The 21,107-nt window shown below is 37.2% G+C and overlaps 1 protein-coding gene across 1 annotated transcript in view; it reads right to left on the bottom strand.

Moving 5' to 3' along the window:
- Positions 1-526: 526 nt before the first annotated feature.
- Positions 527-21,107, bottom strand: part of MAN1A1 (mannosidase alpha class 1A member 1) — a 142,163-nt gene continuing 121,582 nt past the window's right edge. The window contains 4 exon segments of the mRNA XM_039569082.1: positions 527-4,692; positions 5,334-5,449; positions 10,802-10,974; positions 11,810-12,029. Coding sequence (XP_039425016.1) covers positions 4,566-4,692; positions 5,334-5,449; positions 10,802-10,974; positions 11,810-12,029 — 636 coding nt within the window. The 3' untranslated portion in view covers positions 527-4,565.

Here is a 21,107-nt window from a genome sequence, read left to right as displayed (position 1 = left end):
TAATCTCTCCTCCTGCATTTGAGATCAACCAGGACAGACTAATCCCAAGATTAAGGCGGATCAGATGAAGGGCTGTTTCCATAGCAGATGCTGTCACGTGAGTGCTGAGTTCCTCTTGTGATAGAGCAAGGCCATAGGGCAATGCAAATGGGGTAAATCCTGTTTGTCTTGACTAATTGTCAACTCAGTCCTAGTCCCCTTTTTCCCTGCAGAAAACAAACCACACCAAGCATCCAATTAAGGAGACTGAATTGGTTGAAATTCTAATCCAGGCTTGCATTTACATCTCTTCTGCATCACAGTCTCCAGGAAGGTTTGCATTAGTTCAAGTTTGCCTTGTATGTAGCACTTTGTCCAGTCCTGGAGCCAGTGCAGGAGGGCACTGTCTGCTGACTGCCCCAAGGACTGTACTGTGCAGCTGCACAACCCCAACTGCTGACAAAATGTCAGAGCTACCCTCAAAAATTATTTAAGCAGGTCTAATGAGTAAGTCCTTTGACAGAAATTGATACTACTGAGACTGTTCTGTAAAACCACAGCAGTTTATTTCAGTATCGTCTTGGGAGGAGGCTTTCTACTAAACAGAGAAAACAAGGTTATCCAGGAGGTGTAGCTGTTATTTCAATATTGAGATTGGAAATCTTAATGTCCTTCTGAAACAAAATATAGTTACAGTTCCTATGACAACTGTTTCCCTCTCCTCTGGAGCATGGGCTAACAACAGGATTTCATTACATGGTCATGTAACACTGGACACTGTGACAGCCTTGTCATCGCCACTGAGCTGTTTGCTCCTAAATGCCATTCAGCTTTGCCCACTTGTATTGTGCAGAACATGAATTGTAGTGACCGACCTTCACTGTTTATTGCCTGCCACCTCCCAATTCCCAGCTTCTCTCTTTTCATTAGCAGGCTCACTTTCTACCAAAATACATTTAATATGCTGAATTTTGTTGACAAAAATTCCTAGAAACTTATTTCAGTGGTAGAAATTCTATACACTGACATTAATTAAGAACAGCATCTTAACAAGTACACAGAGTACTGACAAAAATTTGTGAGTATAGCAGCCAAACCAGAATATGCAGCAGAATCCTGTAGTTACTTCTCCAACACATATAAGAAAAACTATAACCAGTTGAACAGATATATTAAAAGACTTTATTCACAATAGAGAAATTTTTACAAATATAAGTTCTTAAAAATTAAGCATCTTGATCTATTATGTATTCCATAATTTCAATTTATATAAAGATGAAAAGACTAAACGGAATATGTACAAATCAAAACCAATTTAAATACATGATAAAAATGGATATGTATGAAGTCACCATAGAAACAGTGAGCCATTGGGCATTGCAAAAATTTGTGTATAACTAACACATATGCAATACTTATCTCACAATCAAAAACTTTTTTTCCTTGTGAAACAATGTTGGTGCCAGTTAAAGTGGGACTCAACATATGCAGATTTAAATGCATTATTATGCTGCAAGTAAATGGAAGAAGTGTGGGCAGTCTTTATGCAATAAGATAATCTGTCCATATCCCTGTCTTCTCCCCTCCCCCCCCAAAAATAAGCAATTTCTTTTGCACTTACAAATGACTGGGAACACAAAGTCACCATCACTAGCCACTTCCGTGAAGTTAGTTAAGTGAATGGGAATTAAAATGCATGTTATCTTGCTGATCTAATGAGCAGTGGTAAATATGGACTGTTCCAAAATGATTGCTCTAACTTTGGTGTTTTGGGGTTATTTAAAAAAAAAAAAGAAAAATTGATATATTCTCAGTTTATGAAAAGTTTTTTCTTACAGTTGGCAGATCTACATGTTGTACAATCTTCTTGTCTACTTACATTAGTTTACAAAAAGTACAGTATAGTGCAGTTTGTACATACAACCTGAATACCAATACCAGTCACATCAAATTTGTGCTCTTTCAAATCACCCTAACTCCCACACTAAGAAAAACTCATATGAAATGTCTGTATTACAAGGAAACAGCCATGATGCTCATATTTAAGTCCATAAGACCCAATACACACAGAGCTGTGTGATTGGAGCCTGCTTTCTGAAACATGGAGAAGAGCTGTCTGGTTCTCTACTCTTCCCTTCAACTCACTATGTCCCAGCAAGATCACTACAGACAGCTGGGGGTAAGCAAACCTTGCTTAAGAAAACCATGTAGAAAGTGGCTTAGAAAACACACTTCTCAAAGACTGTTTCTGAGTTTTTGCAGTTATGAGGTCTGAACAGCACATGCAGGTGGGAGGCAGCAGCAGCAGGTGACCCAATAAACATAACTGAGAGAAAAGTAATTATTGTTACATGTTAAAAAGAAGCAAAATTTTGGTTTTATTCACAGCTATAACTTCTTTGTGGTGGAAAAAAAATCTCCCTTATAAATACTTTTTATAAAGAAATACAAGGAAGTATAGTCCTCCAATGTTACAAATTCTGGAGAATCAAAATCAGCAGAATTTCTGTTTAGAAAAGAGGAGAGAGCCAAGACTTCATCCTTGCTTGGTTTATTTCAGAAACCTGCTGTAACATAAGGGAATCCATATTTAAAAAAAGAAAATAATAAAAAAACCCCAGTAAAGCAAAAAGTTGTGAGCTGCTGTGCTGGCTCTGTGTAAGCAGGCTTTTACCTGCCAGTCCATTTCTATCCATTCTCCCAGTGCTGGGTGGCCCAGGCTCACCAGGCTGCCCCAGTAAATCCCATCTAGGAATGCTCAGCTCTGCCAAGCCTGTGCTGGAGCATCAGCAGGTCCTTGCCTTGCCCCCTACACCAACGTCTTTGGCAGCTCCTGTGGCATGTGCCATCTCCTCTGTCAGCAGGGGAGGCAGACAGGCTGAGCTGTCTTCACTGACTCAAGGGCAAACTCTATGGGTCAGCTTCCAGCTGCTATATATAAAAATGTAATTAGTTATTTTTGGCTTCTACTTAAGAAAATGTCCACTTCATATTTCTATCAGTATAGAAAAAAAAGTGAAGATTTAAAAAAAAAAAAAGGTAACTCTGTAAAGCCTAAACAAATGTGTTCCCTCAGCTGTGATTAGCAATGCTGGACATGTGAGCTATCTTACTAAATACCATTCAAGATGGTCACTATTCAGAACCAGATTTGTTTCACTGCAGTCCAATCAATGAATATGTTCTTTCTCAGAATGGGAAGCCAGGTGTTTCCTACCTGAAATGTATGGAAGTCATCCCATCACTAAATAAAAACACAGGTAGACTCAAAAATCATGTAAACCACTTCAAACCAAGTAGAAACAGGAATTAATCATGCCTCATTTCTTTTTCCCTTTGGCGATGCCACAGAGCAAAACATTTTTGGCAAAGCTCTTACCTTTCTTAGTAAGCCAGGCCTCTACTCTAGGGAATATTTTTTAAGCACATTGCATTTCCGTTACTTTAAACAAGACAGTGTTGTCAGAAAGTTTTAGTTCAATTCAGGATAACTTCCTCTCTGAATGACTTATCTTTTTTGAGGAGGCAGGTTTTCTTCAAGGCATCTGAACGTCTACCTTTATTCATACAGATACATTAAACTGCTTTGTGACAATTAGCTATCAAGCCTGGTGTCAAGTCTGAACCCACCTAAATCTTTACGAAAGTAACAGAAAAACCAACAAATTGTATCTGATATAATTCTCAGCTTCCAGGAAAATGTCATTATTTTTTTGCCAACCAACCAAATGAAAACTACTGGACTAGATATATAAAGAAGGTTAATAGTCCCTTTCTTAATATGAAATGGCTACCTTATTTTATTCCATAGTAGCTTGACTAAAGTTTACATAGGAATAACACCACTTAGAAAAGGGAGGAAACAATTTCTTCTATTACAATATTCTAATCAAAACCTGAAAACTAAGGTCTGCTAACTAATGTGCTAAATCCATAGAAACTAGCTTAATCTAACTTCAACTTATACTGCAGTTTCAGAGGTGTGTCTGCATGAGATGAGAATACCCCTATGTAGACTTCATTGACAATGAAATACATCAGATACTTTACCAAGTAATGATAGACCCGCATAAGAAGAGGCTGTCACAGTCACAAGATTTGTCCTGGATGACACACAAAACAACTTAACATAGAACAACAAAAAACCAACAAACAAACAAACAAAAGAAAAAAATAGAAGGAAAAAGCTCTTTATACTTAATTCAATATGGCTTTTTGCAACATGGCAAAATATTACAGCTTAAAGCATACATCTCCTCACAGAGGAGAAAAGAATTTTGCAGTCAAATTAAAAGCATAACAGGAAACTAGTAACATGCAGACCCTCTGCTCTTTTAGGCCAAAATGACACTGCAGCCTAACAGAATCTGGGAAGATATCCTATTTCACTTCTAAGAAGTTATTAATCTGAATTAGAAGATTGAGGTTTTATCATAATTAACTGGGTCCATTCATAAATATTTACTGTTAAAGAAAATAGACTGCAAAACACTTGATTTAAAAATTTAACTCAGGAATTTAAAACCAAATCATGTGCCCAAGTCCTGGAAACAAAAGGAATGAAAAAAGTATAAATTAATCTTCATCTATTTCTGGTTTTCTTCTTTATTCCCATCATCTTTGCGAAGAACAGGGAAAGGATGAGCCTCTGTGTTGAAGACCCAGTGCTCAAATGGAAGAAGATCATCTTCAGAAAACAGCAAGTACAGGTACCTGGCAAGAAAAAAAAGCAGGAAATGAGACCACATCAGGGAAGTTATTTTCAGGAAAACATAATTCATATTTCATTTACCTGAGTATTAAACTTCCTGTTGAGATGGCATGACTGATTTTTTCTTGCACAGCAAAAAAAAAAACCAACCCAGAACTGAAGAGATCAAGACAAAACTTTGACCTCGTTAATGAAGATGATGATAGATAATGAAAGCTTTTGGTTTTCTCTCTTAACAGACCCTGCAAGCTTTCCATGGAAGTTGATTTTTTTTCTTTTTTTTCTATAGTTTTAAAATGAAAAGTATGCAATATAAGTCTGGTAAGTTCTCTGTCTAGTCAATTTGATTAGTGCTGGCACATATAATTAGATCCTATCAAAGATATGAGATGCAATTTGGCAAAAACTATCAAGTACCTTTATAAGAAATAAAGATAATTTCCAGAAGTCAGGGAATTTAATTTATTGACACAGATTGGGAGAAAATAAAAGGCAATTTGGCCTCCTGTCACCTAAGAAGAGCTCTGCTATTTCACTCAGATTTTGTTATGTGAGTGCTAAGGGTAGTAATGATAAATACTTATCTGTAAGGATGATACATAGAACTACTTCACATTAATGAAAGTCAACTTTCTTAACTTACTTGAGTGTCTCTGAAAGGAAGAAACTTTGCTGCACATCGTCATGGCTTTCGTGATTGTTATAAACATCTCTAATGCCAGAATAGCCACCATCTACTCTGCAGTGTTTTTCCAGTGCCTGAAGCAGGGAAGAAAACACCCAAACAAGTGGGATTAATAAAATTAATAATTTGACAGTTTTTCTTTTTTTGATAATAAAATTAGCCAAAAACAATTGCCACAATTTTTTTGATAAAGAGATGAAAACTTGGTAAAGCTCTAGATAGAAAACTCTTTAAAAAAAGACATGGGCACACCTGTCTAATTTTACATTTAGGAAGCGAAGAAAAATAATAAGTGAATAAAAAGTGAACACAAACCAGCTTTCAGAAGGAAAGCTATAAGGATTTAAAGACATGGATTTAAAGACATTTAAAGATATGGACTTTAACTTATACTCTTTTTCCTCTTTTTAATAGGAGTAACAATAGCCTTTCTCTCCCAACCTCTCAGCCTTTGGAAATTGTATTACCTATACCTTTCCTGGTCATATTTTGGTACTTAAAATGATTGTGACATAATTGTACACCATACTAAAGATCAGTCTTTTTCTTACCTCCTGCAAGTCCCCTCAAAAAAAGGAAAGGCAACTCTCCATTTTCTGTGTAAGTTGTATGGCTTCTCTTTGCAATTATTTAATTTTCCAATGGGAAACCACTGAAATTGGGCTCTGACTGAATTTCTTTTTTGCAGCAGTCATATTTTTCTTTGCTACCTCTCTGAAAAAGCTTTGTCTGTTACACAGGAGTAGACAGAAAGCCAGGACTTAACATGCCATAATTTAGCTGTAACAATAACAATGTGTTTTTCTGTAGCTAGTTTCCAAACTCTGTATTCAGTTAAAAGGTGTAAAACAGATGACTGATTCCTATTTCACAATAAAAAGGAGTACACGGGCCACCTAAAAATACAATTTCTTTTCTGCCCGCAGGAATGTCCTATATTTTGAAGGAGACATATTTTTGAAGGAGAAAAAAGATCCAATGAAGAGTGTATATAAAAGGGTAAAAAAGATGCTGGAACTGGAGAAGATATATACAGTGAGACTATTCAATAAACTTTGTAGCTTTTCTTTACCTTAGACAGGTGTTTGTATTAGAAAGGTGGTACCCACATGCCTATATATGAGCCATAACTTCTTTAAATACACTGCTATCCAATACCTTGGTACTGGATATCTTATCACTACTATATTTAAAAATACTAATTAATCTTTTTTTCTTTATAACTGACCTATTTAACAAGGCTACAAGTATTGTTACTCTCTTAATTTTTCTTATTCTGTTTTCTAATAACTCTCTGGTATCATGCAGTATAATGAAGGAGTAGAGAGAATTTAAGATGATTATATTTAGAACAACTCTTTATTCAAAAACAAATCCAGAAAATGCTACTTAACCCTAAATAACTTCTGGCAATGAAAATGACAGTAAGGATGGTGGATTACTACATTCACTCAGGACCACACTACTTTGAAACAGGGTGTTTGCTGTGGAGATGGTATTGGAGCAACAACTTTAAGGCAGAAATACCTGGGGCTTTATCCAACCTGCAACAGAGCCAGGAGATAACTAGTTCCTCCCTTCCTGAAGTTACTACAAATACCACTGAAGTGAGTACAGGTATGTAGATTTTATTTAGGGAAAGATGCTGCATTTCAAAACACACAAGGAAAAACATGGCAGAGGATATATCTAAACCAGGCAGAGTAAGTATTTTCTGATGGCAGATGGGACGCAAAGTCACTAATAATTACTGAGGTATTCATCACCTTCCCCTGCTCTAAAGACTCTTTAAGATCTGTGTTTTGCTGTGAGTAGATATGCTAAACGTCCTTGATATTCCTGGAGTCCCTGTAGCTGTCTGCACACATTTGGCTTGCATGTTAGGCTCTCCTTAGTTTTCACTAGAGAGTAAGCTGCCTATTGTATATTTAAAAGGGATTTTTCTCCAGAAGAGATCCTTTAAAATATAATAGCCTATTTATCTTTTCTTATGTGTCTTTAGGTTCTTTAATTTTCCTGGACACTTTTACTAAATGACAAATATACTTAAGTTTAAAGAAGTAATTTCTTCTGGCTGGTATTCCTTCCCTCTTGTCTACTGCAATGAATTCAAAATGATGCATCTGTGTCTGGATTTTCAATGTCAAACAAAAGATGATGTTTTTCAAGGCACAGCAGAACTTGAAGGATAAGGCTGCTATGCAAGGAAATATCTGCTTTCTAAACAGGGTGAGGTAAAATAAAAGCAAATTGCATTTCTATTCTCTAATGTATTTAGAGCCTTCTTTGAGTTCAGAGGCATCATAAAGGTACCTGAAGGCATTGCTATGATGTAAACTAAGGGGTTAACTTGCCCCATGTTGGCTTTCTGGTGGTATCGATGCAAATATGAAGCATCTCATCCCTCAAAGCTACTTTCCACCTAACTAAAGTAAGAGGACATCCACCTGCAGGATTAGTAAGATAAAAAGGCTCTAGGTTGTCAACCATCCTGGCAGTGATGGGCTTTTGTGCCCTTTCCTGCAGTTTCAGAGTACAGTGATGTTTACAGTGACAGGGGGTAGTGGTGGGTAGGAAGAAACAATCAAACACATTTTAAATTAGTAGTTCTTGGAAAAGGAGGGTGGCTAGGATCAGTTATGCTACAGTAATGGAAAACATCAAGCACAGTGAAAACTGGCTGACAGACTCAAACTATCATAAAGGGGAAAAACAAAGGAAGTGTTACGAATTTAAAATATGTGCCACATTTATAATGCAGAAAGGGAGGCTTTCATGAGCTAAGCTGATAAAACCTTTCTGACTCAGTAACAGTGGATATTGCTGGTGGTCATAACTGCATTTTCTCCAGCTGCTGAAGTACATACAAAATTATCTTGGACTCAAAGCAGCAAAGCAAATTCACAAAGCAAAAAAGGACAGGCTATAGCATATTTTTGGCCTATAAAGTTAGAGAAAGACTTAAGAGACTTGTCAGAGAGCTTAGAAGTCATGACTCTAAAACAGCCTCCTTTTCTACTACAAGGCTACTGGGAAACAAACCTAATGAGTTCGTATTGCCAGAGTAATGAGTTGCAAATGGACACAAAACACCTGAAGAACAACTTTTTTTGGACAAAACCCAAATGGTCTGATTGTTCGTTTCCTCTTTTTTCTTGTTTCAGTCTCAGGTTCCCTTTTGTGCAACAGGTGCTGGTAATTAAACCAACAACCTTCAGTGGCTGGGAACTTCCCCAAGGACAGAAAGGGTGATGTGCTCTTTGGGGCAACATCAAGGAGCAAGAGGGAACAGAATTTATGAAATAGTTATGGTAAGGTAGCATGATATGTGCTGTAACAAAAAATACTATATCAGGTAGAGCTGTATGGCTATAAACACCAGGAGAGAACAGGAAGAAAAATTATTTTAAAGCTACAATTGACTGCATAACTTCTGGAAAGCTGTAAGTGCACCCAACTGCACATTAGGACAGTGGAAGAATCCTGGGCAGAATGGGACGAGCTGCATCTCCCACAAACAGGCTGTGTTAGAGCCAGATTGAGAATAACCACAAGAATGGTAAACAAGGAACACGCGGGGAGTGAGAAGAAGGTAAACAAGTGTACCAACTTGAAAGAAACAAACAAACTGAACCAACAGGGTAAAGAATAATAATAAGGAAAACATTTCAATTGTTTATAACAATGTTATCAGTGTGGGCAGTAACAATGAGTCAGGAAAAACACCTCCTGGAGAAGGAACAGTTGGCATTGCTGAAGCCTGATGGGATGACTTCCATAAACAGCCATTGTAAATATGCCAATTATAATCTGCCTGGGAAGATTCCAGTAGTAAAATGTGTGCCTATGGGTGGTGTTAGCAAAGAAGAAAGTAAGGGAACAGCTCTCTAAATTAGAGGTTTTAAAACCCCAATTGCTTTGGAATTATTAACTCAGAAGCACATTGTTTCAGGACCACAGAGCCAACACTTGAGGGAGGGAAATACAATGCCCTAAATAACTACACTCTACCTAGATGAATACAGTGCTCACTGTAGGTATGGAACAATCATGAATATTCAGACAAAAAGTTTGAGAGTATAAGTATAGTTAATACTACTATTCTTTTTTGGAAAGCAGATTTTGCTTTAAATTTAATTCCTCAAGGATATCTAATTACAAAACTTGAAACACCCTTTTTTCCACAATGCTCAACAGCATTTGCACATTTCTGATACGATCAGTATCTACACAGTGAATACTGAATACATTTACAGATCTTGGTTGCCGTGGAGGGATTTGCATTTATGGGGTAACAGCTCTCTAGTAGGGTCCCTTAGGGATGAGAAATTGTAGGACGCCAAGTCTACATGTTCTACCCTTAGAGTAGAGCAGCCTTCTGTAACTACTGGTGTAAGCCCCTTCAAGAAGGTTGTAATCATACACTTCTAGAAGCAAGAGGTGTTGGGTAAAGTGACATACAGGACATTTTTGAAATCCTGGAAAGCAATACCCCTGCACAGGAGAGGTCACTGTGAACAAAATATTGCAGAGAGTTTGGATTTTTTTTTTTCATTTTTCTTAAGTATGCAGAGCCAGAAAAATAATGTTCTTCAGCTTGCTGTACTTCCTATCAGATCCCAGATAATTTAGCAAGAGCAACATCAGTGTGAGGAGGACACAAGTGAACTCCAGAGGAGTGTAATAAGGACCCATACCTGGAGGATGAAACATGGTAAATCTAAAGGCTCTCTACCTTAACAGTAAGAGTAGATTAACTGCTGAAATAAGGGAAACAATGGATTTGGCAAGCCAATTTTTCGCAGTGTAGACTAGCTGCCCTTTTGGAAGGCTTGTGCCAGACAAACACAAATAGCTCGGTTCAGCATGACTGGTTGAAGCTGAAAGGCCAGCAGGACAAAAAAATTCAGATCTAGAAGAGATTGCTATCATTTAGGGAGTTTTGTCCAAACAACCTATGCTTCTTAAAAGTGACATGGTTTTTAAACGTTTGGTACTATCTAGTCTTTCATCCTGGCCTTTGTTACCTTAATTAAAATCACCTTCATACAATTACTGAAAATACATTTCATAAAACTTATTTCCATATCCAAGGCTCAAATCTGACACACGTTTGCACTTTCCATTCACATGCAGCAACACTCAACATCTTGGACAGTACACCCAAATGTGACCCCTAATCCTAGAAGTATTTAAGGAGAAATCACAAGGTACTTTTCTATTATACAATATCAGCAGTATTTGATTTTGTCAAAATGATGTTAGTTCATCTATTTAGCAAAAGAATCCCCGGAAATCTGAATTGATATCACTGATTTAAAACAAATATTTACTCTGCAACTGCTGAACAATATCCAGGTATCATTCAATAGCTCACTTAACAAGATTACTAGGATTTAACAACAAGAAGTCCAATAGAACATTACCTCAACAGCTTCCCATCCCCACTGCCTGTACTTTGGATCGTGAGTGAGCCGCCACATGTACATGTAGGTCTCTATGACTTCTGGTCGTAGGATGTAGTATTTTTCATTTTGCCTTGTAGCAATGGCCTCAACACCACCATCAAATCTGAAGGCTTCTGGTCCCAGTTTCATGCCTAGACAATATAAAAGCACTGACTAAAATAAAGGCATTAAAAAAGGTTTCAAATCATGTAACATACCAAATCAAACCCACAAAATTACCAAATCACACTAGCCTTCTATGAGGCACAAAGTCGTATACCCAAAACCGTGTAATTTATGAAAGATCCTGCAGCACCTCCTGTTTTTAATATTTTATAAATAATTTGGAGTAGGAGAGAGCTGTTCTTCACCAATGCTTTAAATGGCAGCTACAGTTTGAATGGCAATGCTAGCATTTCCATTCTGGAAGACTTCATGTAACTAGCAACAAGTGAAATTTTGCTAAAAAGATGAGGATATTTACTTTTCTATATCAAACTGGAAAATACACGCTGGCACCTGAAATGCTGCCAGGGTTATTTCTATAAGACGACAATAAAATCTAAAGAAATCTCCTGCACAGAAATCCACTTTCTTCATGCAATTCTATTGTTTGCAGCATTGTATGAACAGAACTGAGTGTAAAATATTCTTTTGTGCATAAAACACGAACAACAGCTATATTGATGCATAAATGAACAGATTCCAACTCTTACTTGTATTCAGCTATGCAGAAATTGGCATAGTGAAAAAAGCTTGTTAATTACTATTATGTAACTTTCATGTTAATTACTACAGGTGCACAGAAATTATCTACAAAACAGAGCAGCCATTTAAAAAGTTACTCTTAAAGCAAGGCAGCATTTGCTCAGAAAGGATGAACAGCTCTCACCATGCAACAATTTTCATTCAGCTTTATGCAAAAGTACCAGTGACTGCCTTTGCGAAGGCAAGCTGCGCAGCCAAAGTCTGCAATATGGAACTCACGTGTACGATCATAGGATTCATGGCAAGTCCTGGCAATTTCAGCACCCAGCTCGATGTGATGGCCTGTCTTGTCACTGGGTGCTCCGTCTGCTCCCAGAGCAAACATGCCTCCAGCAAAACAAGTGAGGTGTCCCATCTTGTGTTCCAGCAATCCGCCCTTCCACTCGGCGATGTACGTCAGGCCCCCGCTTGACTTTCGGATGAGGTGGGTCTCTATGGCCTGCAAAGGGACGTGATTTCAAACCAAAGGTCCATTTGGTTAAGTGCAAAGGACAAAGCTGTCTTTTATGTTGGTTGTTTTTGCTCTGTCTTGCCTTTGCTCATAAAATGCAATGGATAATATGAGTCAGCATAACTTCAAAGTGAAGCCAAAACAAGGCAGATTAACATACATCAGTAAAGATGACTGATTTTGCTTCAACTTTGAGCAGTTTACAGGGTACATTTTACAAAAATGTTGGAAAGACCTACAAAATACACTTCAAATTTTGAATTATTTTAGTTTTTCCCCTTTCTACATTGAGCAGTTTCAGGTAATTTAACTTTCAATGGTGATTAGCCATCACTTCAGATTCTGTATTTCCCATTTGAATTCTGACTTAAAGGAGGTGGTTATTGATATAACTTCACGTAAATTATATGCAGTCATAACTCATATTCAAAACATTTGACTCAGTGCGTGCAGTGAATGATGTGAGGCGTCTGAGTCTAGATGGCATTCCCAAAGTCCAGTGGGTTTCCCCTCCCAGACTGAAATCCTCTACTTATCAATCAAGAGCAAGGTCTCACTGAGATCTCTGTAAAAAAACCCCTAAGCAGAATAAAAATACACAAATCCAGAGAGAACTGGAAGTTGGTGATGTTATCACTGTATGGTCACTAATTACAAAATCCAGGAAGGCAGCCTTCCCTTGTGGGAGGAACAGAATTCAAACAACAGAGGAGATGCAGAAGAGCACATTAATTAGAAGCCCACAGAGAAAGTAAGGGTAACGGAGAGGAGATAAATAACTCTGTCATACATTCAGTTATCCATCAGTGCTCTGGTCCTTCTGCTAAAATTGTAAGATCCAAAACCAGTACTCAACATGCATTATGCAAGAGAAGAACCATTAAAAAATACCACTAGAGACAACTATTAATAAAAATGCCAGGATTTTTAAACAAGTTTTATACAGAGAAAGTAGTGATTGTAGTTACTTCTCCCCACTTAAGCATTTGTAAAGGTTGTTCCTATAAGCATGAAAAATCCTCTCTAAATTAGAAGCATCAGCTGAATAACTGTACAATTTTTACATGAGTATTTTTTTTCTGCCAAGAACATTACATTGAAAACTATACTTTGTTTTCCAGTAATATTAGTGCAAAGCACTTAGTAAGGGTGTTTTCTGCCCAGATCCAGAGCCACTATTAGCTCAGAAAACTCCTCCACCCCTTGTTTCCTCCTTGATTGTATGTTTTTAGCACTACGTATCTACTGGAAAACATACTTAAATTTTAGAGCAGAAGTAAATAATGAAAATTCCTGTGCTTTAAACAAATTCTGCTTTAAAAATCCTGCATAATTTAACCTATAAAAAGAGGAATTAGATGTGAAAGGGGAAAGGTGAGAAAAGACACAATAGTTCTGTGGGAAATAGCTTTCAGACCTGTTTGGGCATTCTAACAGCAAGCCACCTAAAACCAAGTTCAGAAAGCAAAAACTTTAATGACATTTCATGTAACCTTTCAGCATGGTATCTCCCATCTCACCAAAACAACGGTTCTGAAAATAGGCAATAACTCTACTGGTCACTTAGCTGTTGGGTCAGAATTTATTTAAAAAATAAACAACTATAAAAATAGATTGATAACTAAATTTACCTATATTGCATTTTTTTTAGAAAGTAATGGCTGAAAAACAGAATCAAATATTACTGTATCTGACAGACATAACAGCAATGATGCACTTTTGAACTATCTGAACTAGATCAGAGTTGACTCTTGTAGTATAAAAATGGATTTTGTGATATCAATTAGTATTTGTGAGGTTTTTTCCCCCTCTTTTGGCTCAAGATTAGAGTTCAGGCTAAAAAAAGATGACTTCCAAGAGTTTTAAAATTATTCTAACAAACTGGTGTTAAGAAACTAACAAATTGATGCTGATTGATACCAAGAACGTCACAAAATAAAAATATATTTCCAATTTAAGTATTTGTGTTTAGTAAAGCAAATCATCTCGGTTTTATAAATGAGGTCTATTAAGAACTAGTACATATGTCTATTAAAAGTTATTTTATTATGTAACCACCTTATTTAAACCTACTTTTATGAGGCAGTTATTAGATATATTACAGCCTCTCAGATTGCCTTGCCATGCTTTGTACAGTCCTGGGTCCCTGAGTGCTAGATAATACCTATACCAATGTGTATGTCTTTATTAATGGCATGCTAGGTCACTAAGCATTTGTACCTAGACATGAAACCTGAAGTTTAAGAGCAAGATGGGAAGGAAGGGTTACGTCCCCATAGGGAAATGCTACTTGCTGTCTGCAGTGCTTTGGGTGTAGTTCTGGCAGGGAAATCAAGTGAGTAAAACAGAATATGTAGTACGGTGACAAAGATCCACCCAAGTGAAAAGCTCTGTCTGGTACAATTGATTCTGAATTTCGTACTTAAAATCAATTTATTTTTATTTTGATATAATTACATACTCATTTCAAGGGACACGTTTATTTGAATTGCAGGTCTACTGCAACTTGCTCCCCAACTACAAATAATTCCTTCCTGCACTGTTTTCAGATCAGGTAGAGGGAGGTAGCACTTCTCCCATGAGGAAAGGCTGACAGAATTGGGATGATTCATCCTGGAGAAGAGAAGGCTTTGGGGTGACCTAGTTGTGGCCTTCCAGTACCCAAAGGGAGACTACAAGAAAGATGGAGAGGGACTTTCTACAACGGCATGTAGTGACAGAACAAGGGAGAATGGCTTCAAACTGGAAGAGGATAGGTTTAGATGAGATATTAGAAAAAAGTTCCTTCCTGTGAGGATGGTGAGTCACTGGAATTCATAGCCCAGAGAAGTTGTGGATGCCCCATCCCTGGAAGTGTTCAAGGTCAGATTGGATGGGGCTCTGAGCAAGTGAAAGCTTTCCCTGTCCATGGCAGGGGGATGGAATGAGATGATCTTTTAGATCCCTTCCAACCCAAATCATTCTATAAGTCTGTGATATTTATCACTATGGAGATTATTATTTCTTCTTACTGTAATTAATATCCTCAATATAAGCCAATATACAGTATCTGAAAACAATCAAAAAAGCTAGAAGAATGTGGTCTTTGATTAGTTGAAAATACATCACTGAGGCATAATTGTTTGGAGCTGGTACACTTTTTCTTTTAAATAAATGGAAATTTCATTTCATTTCATTCCAGAATGTATTTCTGCAATTCAAATAGTAATTTATTTCTTTCCATCAGGTAGAGTGGAGAGACAGTGCAAAAGAAAAGGCTGGAAAGAGAAAAAGTGGCTACAAATATATGTTACCAAAGGGAGCAATAGAAGATGCTACCTGGGAGTGGGAAAAAAAAAACTGAAACAAAAAAATTTGAGGCAACCTGATTTGAGGCTGTAGTGGACAAAAAAGGAGAGGGAAACTAAAGGTAAATAAACATTTTACAGATATTTAAAGAAATAAATTTACTACATGTAAAGCCGGTATGGCACACAATATGTCATGTACCCATAAACTCTCAGAGCCACAGTAACTTTTTACGGCTGATACAGTTCCTGGCAATTTTTCTTTTTAAGCTTTTACCTAAGGCTCTGCTTACAGATCTCACTGCAGTAAAGCCTTCAGCCAAATTACTTTTTTCTCCATCTTGTGGGAAATTATTCCTTTGATGCAACAACTGTATAAATGCTTGAGCACTCAATTAGAAATGCTAACAGTCCCTTTTACAGTTTGAATTGTTACTCAAGTGCTCCTTGTATTACTACTGGCATCTTTCTCATGAGTTTGCATGTTAAAATTATGCCCTTGCCTATCTGTCACAGTGAATGAGACATTAGGAATTGTTTCAACTACAGGATTGCAAACTGCACGTTGTGCCGGTTTGGACAAATTTGGAGGAAAATATCCCCTGATAGAAAGCAGGTTACAACCACCCCTCCCCCACCAGGTTTGGGAAAAAATGAATTTTCCTCGAAGGAAAGTGAAAGAGATAAAACTATTTATTTAACAAACACACAGAAAAAGGATAATAATGCTAAATAATAGAACCTCTCTCTGTGGAGAGAAAAACCTGGGAAAATTTTAGAATCCTTCTGTAGGTAGCCTCTCTCCTCCTCCTCAGAGCTGGGACGGGGTGGGGCCCCCTCCTCCAGGGCCTCCACCTCGGTGGAAAAAGTCCCGATGTGTTCTGATGTTGAAACAGTCCAAAAAAGAAGAAGGGAAAAAAACCGAAGTCCCAGGAAAACAAAAGTTCAACTCTCTGTCTCCCTCCGGAGAAAAGGAAAGCTGAAAGCTGGCTGGAAAGCAAGCAAGCAGGGTGCTTCCTCCCGCTCCTGCCTCTGCTGAACGCAGAGAGAGTTTTACCTGTGCCCTTGAAACATGGAAACAAACTGCTTTGAAAGTTTTGCTCGGTTTTTTGTCTCTCTCCCCTCTCAGGCTCAGTTTAAAGGCATAGAAAAGCACAAATTAATTTCTGAGCATAGGGCAGCGATATGGGATACAAATCATAAAGTCACCCCAAGACACACATTTGTGTAATCTCTGTTATTGACAGCATAAAGGAGAAACTCTTCAGTTTTCCCAACCTGATCTCCTCCCCCTCTCCCTCTTTGTTAAGGCAATATGTTTTGTGTTCTCTGCTTCTTAGCCTGTTCCTTAACCTATACATTATACTGCCAGTTCTTACCCTTGCTAAACTAAGCAGAACTGGACCCTCCTAATAAAAAAACATTCTCCTCCATTCAGTTCTTCACTTCTTTAAGCTTTTCACACAGCTTAAATGATGTCTTCGCCACCCCCTCCATCCATCCCTGACTTGATTTTGTGATTGCAAAATCCTTCGTTTACCCTTTGAGTTGTTTAAAATGTATTGTTTATAGGGAAACACAGAAGACCCAGAACTGAATCATCTCACTGTTCAAATGAGTTAAAAACTAATCAGTAAGCTTATTTTTACAGGTGTTCTCTTGGTGGATTACACTGACAGGTAACAAAAACACTAACTGAGCTGCCTGCAGAGCACAGGTGGAGGCTTCTCAGGAAAAATGATCTGCTCCTCAAGGCTGCTCAATTCTAAACAAACATGTGCCACAGAAGTGTTAACTCCGCTGAAGGAGCTGAGATAACAAATTACAAACCTCAAACTGCAATGTGATCCCACAGTTCTGCTACCTCTAGCTCTTAGGCATTTTACCCCTCCTTTTACAGTATCTTCTTAATTATGATTAATGAATTTCAATGATTACTGCTTTTTTAACAAAACCCAGGTGGTTTCATTTCCCACCTCAAGATGTCACTGTAGCTGGAGATAAAACTGCCCTGCAAGACAGTTCCATATTTCCATACCTTAATAAATTTGAAACTTCAAAAATATGATTCTATTTCTAAATTTCAAGGGTTTATAATGTCAGTTTTGGGGATAATTACAACTCTTCAGGCATCTTCGTAACAAAGCACCATAAATTATCTCAGTTCAAACTTTTAATATATTTTTCTTCCCCTAGGAATTTTCATAAACAGTATTTTGATGATTTGAAGCAACAGTGAGGATGAAAGAGAATTCTACCATGTAGTATTTCCAATAATTCAAAGATGTATAATGTCAATTGCTTATTTATTTATTTTCATATTTACAGCTTGCACCAGTACATTTTATTGCTTTGAAACAGCACACAGCAGCAGGTCAGGATTATTGTGGGTTTACATTCTGTGAGTTTCTAAGTAAATTGTCTGTTTTCTTGTGACTTTGTTGCTTCCCTTACATTTTCTCTGTTGAGTTGATCTAACGCAATAGATACTTTTCTTTCTCAACCTTTGCAAGTAATCAAATTTATCCTTTACTGAAAATTCCAATGAGTTTACTACAAAAAGTTTATTGCTGGAATAGGAAGTTCAAGCCCTTGTTACAAATAATTTAAATACTTCTGCCAAAGAAAACTGGCGTCTTATCCTGAGGTCCCCACTGCTGACTAAACTGAGCTTTAAAAATCAAAACTGGAATCTGAACACAGAAGAACTTTCATTTGTTTAAACACAGTATATAAGAAACATTTTGAAAGCACCAAAGCACTTACTGCTTTTGGACTTTAGACATGTTATGTAGACAAGCTTACATGTGCAATGAAATATGAGTGCTTATAATGGAGGTACCTAAATTTTTAAAATGGAATCATTGGCAAACATTTAACTACTGTGATACCTATTCATCTGATCACTAAAAAGATAAGTTCTACGGGAAAGCTGACAATTTACTTTTGTCTGAAAAACCACTATTTTTTCCCCTCTATAGATCTATTAGTGTCTCTCAAAACACCAGTGCTCTAGCATTAAATGTACTAAATGCTGTGTGTTACCAGAAGGATAAATTTATCCATATTTTTAAAACAGTATTAATGGTGGTGGCATTAATCAAATCAAGTCACTCTCAAAATGTTACATTGTGCATGTTTTGAATACTCTAGGATAAGTATCTGTTGGTCCTGACAATTTTTTTTTGTTATCGGAAAAGGAAGGAAAAATAGCATGACTAGTAAGGACATGGCTGCTCTGACAAGAGCAAAGCCATGAGCAAAAACCATACAATTTTTCTCTAGACTTTTCTAGTTAAAATCCTCCTTAAAAACTTCTAACAACCTTATAGCTTGCTGCTTCTCCTGACAGTCCATAAATACACTAAAATTTGAATAAATACTTTCTCTGGTCCAAAACTTAAGACATTGTGCAGTTATTAGTAAATTATTAACAATTAAAAAAATCTGCAGAAGCCTGTCTTTAGCCTTTATGCTTTCTTTATGTAAGCACTTGTAGAGAGTTTTAAAATTCTTGCTAAAGGGGAAATACAGTGAAGAGACTAACAAGGAGCAGCGAGTCCTCTGGACGTTCTCATCTGGTAAGTGTAATGAATCTTGTGTTCCTACATAATGCAGCCATACTATCACTATGTGCAGAACACCAGTGCAGCTGGATGATAAATATTTTAAACATGACAGCTGACAAAATGGCCTCTTTATTGAGCACATTTAAGTTACATTCAGTTAAGTTGCCTCCTGCCTCCTACACCAAAAAAAAACCCAAAACAAAGTATGCAGTGGGAATGCTGAGTACCAACTGTTTCATTCTAAGCTGGGCTGCTATTGCAGCATCCTGCCTGCCCCTTCATGTATTTTCTTCAATGCCAAGAAGTGCTCAAGTATTGAACGTTCAAGTCATTAATCATTTTTAGCTTTACCCAGTATGACAAACCATTATATTTGAGTTGTTGCAGTTCTCTCATTGTCCACATCAGTTATGCAGTTTTTAAGATCACTACGATCACAAAGCAAACCACTTCAAGCAGCTTAATGGAGACTGCAGTCAGCACAGACCAGCCAGCAGACTATCACCTCAGTTAAACAGATCCTCACGAAACTCCAGAGATGAAAAAGGCTTATCATGTTTTCAGTTTGCTAACAACACTTTGTTTTCCTTCTCCTTTCAATGAGAAAGGAGTCTCCATGGATTTGTTTAATTTATCTGAAAGGCTGAAAGCACGTGCTCTGAAAAATATTCACTACTTAATGCTGACAGTTAAATATACCCCAAATACCCCAGTCAAAATCAAAGCTTCCCGTGGCAGTGTGCAAACTGAGTATATATCAAAGCTAGGCTACAAAGTTAGCAATGTGCCAAAAAAAAAAAATTAAATCCTCAAAAAAGTAATTTTATATATTTTCTGTCTGAATACTCAAAATCCTGAGGCAAAAAATTACTTTTTCCCATTTTGATACCCACAGAATTTTACTGCATTTACAGCATTGCTTAATTGTGCAACCCAGCCTAGCAGCAATTTGTGGAATGCTGTTGAAATCTGGCAGAGTGGCTGTGGCACTGCTTCTCAACACGTGTTCTTCTTTTGGCCACTTCCATTGTTTCTACTTCCATGTGCTATGTTCTGCAGAAATCACTTGTCTTTTTGTTAGGATCTTGGGAGCAGCTGTTACCCAGTAAGAAAGAGTAAACAATCTAAATGTCTAAAAGTGAACTAGTTACCCTGACTCCAGGTAAACCTGCAGAGAGCAGCTGCTTTACCTCACTAAAACCAAAGCGCCACCAAAGGCTACACTGAACTGAGCTGCTTGGGAAGTGCTTCCCTCTTCCTGTGAAGTTCTTCTGGGATGAGTTACCATTCTCTTTACAGCCTCTTGATATGCTACTTCTCTAGAAATACACTGAGGAAGGGATGAAGGCAGCATCAGAGAGAGAGAATAAGTATATATAATATGCAGAAAGATTGCAGAAATGGCCGTAAATAAATGTAATGGGAAAAATTGGAAAAGATACCTGACCATCAGACACCAAGTGTGAGACTACCTATTTATAGCAATAGAGGGAAAATTGCCTTTCAGCTTAGAAAATGAGGGCTGACACATTTAAGAGGGGAGGATTTGATGTAGTTGCTTGTGACAGTGCTGTTGCTAGACTAGATATAAGTGAACCCACAAGTCCATTTTTGCTCTAAATTATCATGTTCTCTTCTAAACCTACTCAATTGTGTCTCAGAGATCAGCTCGTTAACTGAGAAGAGTGGGATGATTCCTGTCCTGGATACAGGCAAAGAGAGATAGATTATTCTATTGAAGTTATATCCTCAAAATATAGATAAAACCTGAATACACATTTGTTCTGTTACTAAATGTTGCATGCTATCCACCATTGAAAACAGTTTAAGAAGATCTCTTACTTCATGTACTATGTCAAGCAGGACATGATTTGTATTACTTTTCAAAAGAGAAAAAATAACTTACATTAAAAATATATTCACTCGTCTTTTTGTGTGAATTCTACAGTTTATGAATCCCTCTGATGGCCTTATACATTCATACTATGCTTTGGTATTCAAAACAAGACTATGTTGGTCCTTTTTCCCATTAGAAATAAACTCTTCAAATGGCTTCAGTCATATATGCATCCTCATGGCAAGCAGAAGCAGTTTTTAAATCTAGTCTGACATCTTAGTTATTGCTTTTAACTTAAGCCATTATATAATCTATAGGTGATACAAAAATTCTAAAGGAAAGCATTCCTTTTTTTTAATATGATTTACAGAAC

Source organism: Corvus cornix, chromosome 3, assembly GCF_000738735.6.
Source record: "Corvus cornix cornix isolate S_Up_H32 chromosome 3, ASM73873v5, whole genome shotgun sequence".
Taxonomy (NCBI): domain Eukaryota; kingdom Metazoa; phylum Chordata; class Aves; order Passeriformes; family Corvidae; genus Corvus; species Corvus cornix.
This window is presented reverse-complemented; position numbering and strand designations above follow the sequence as displayed.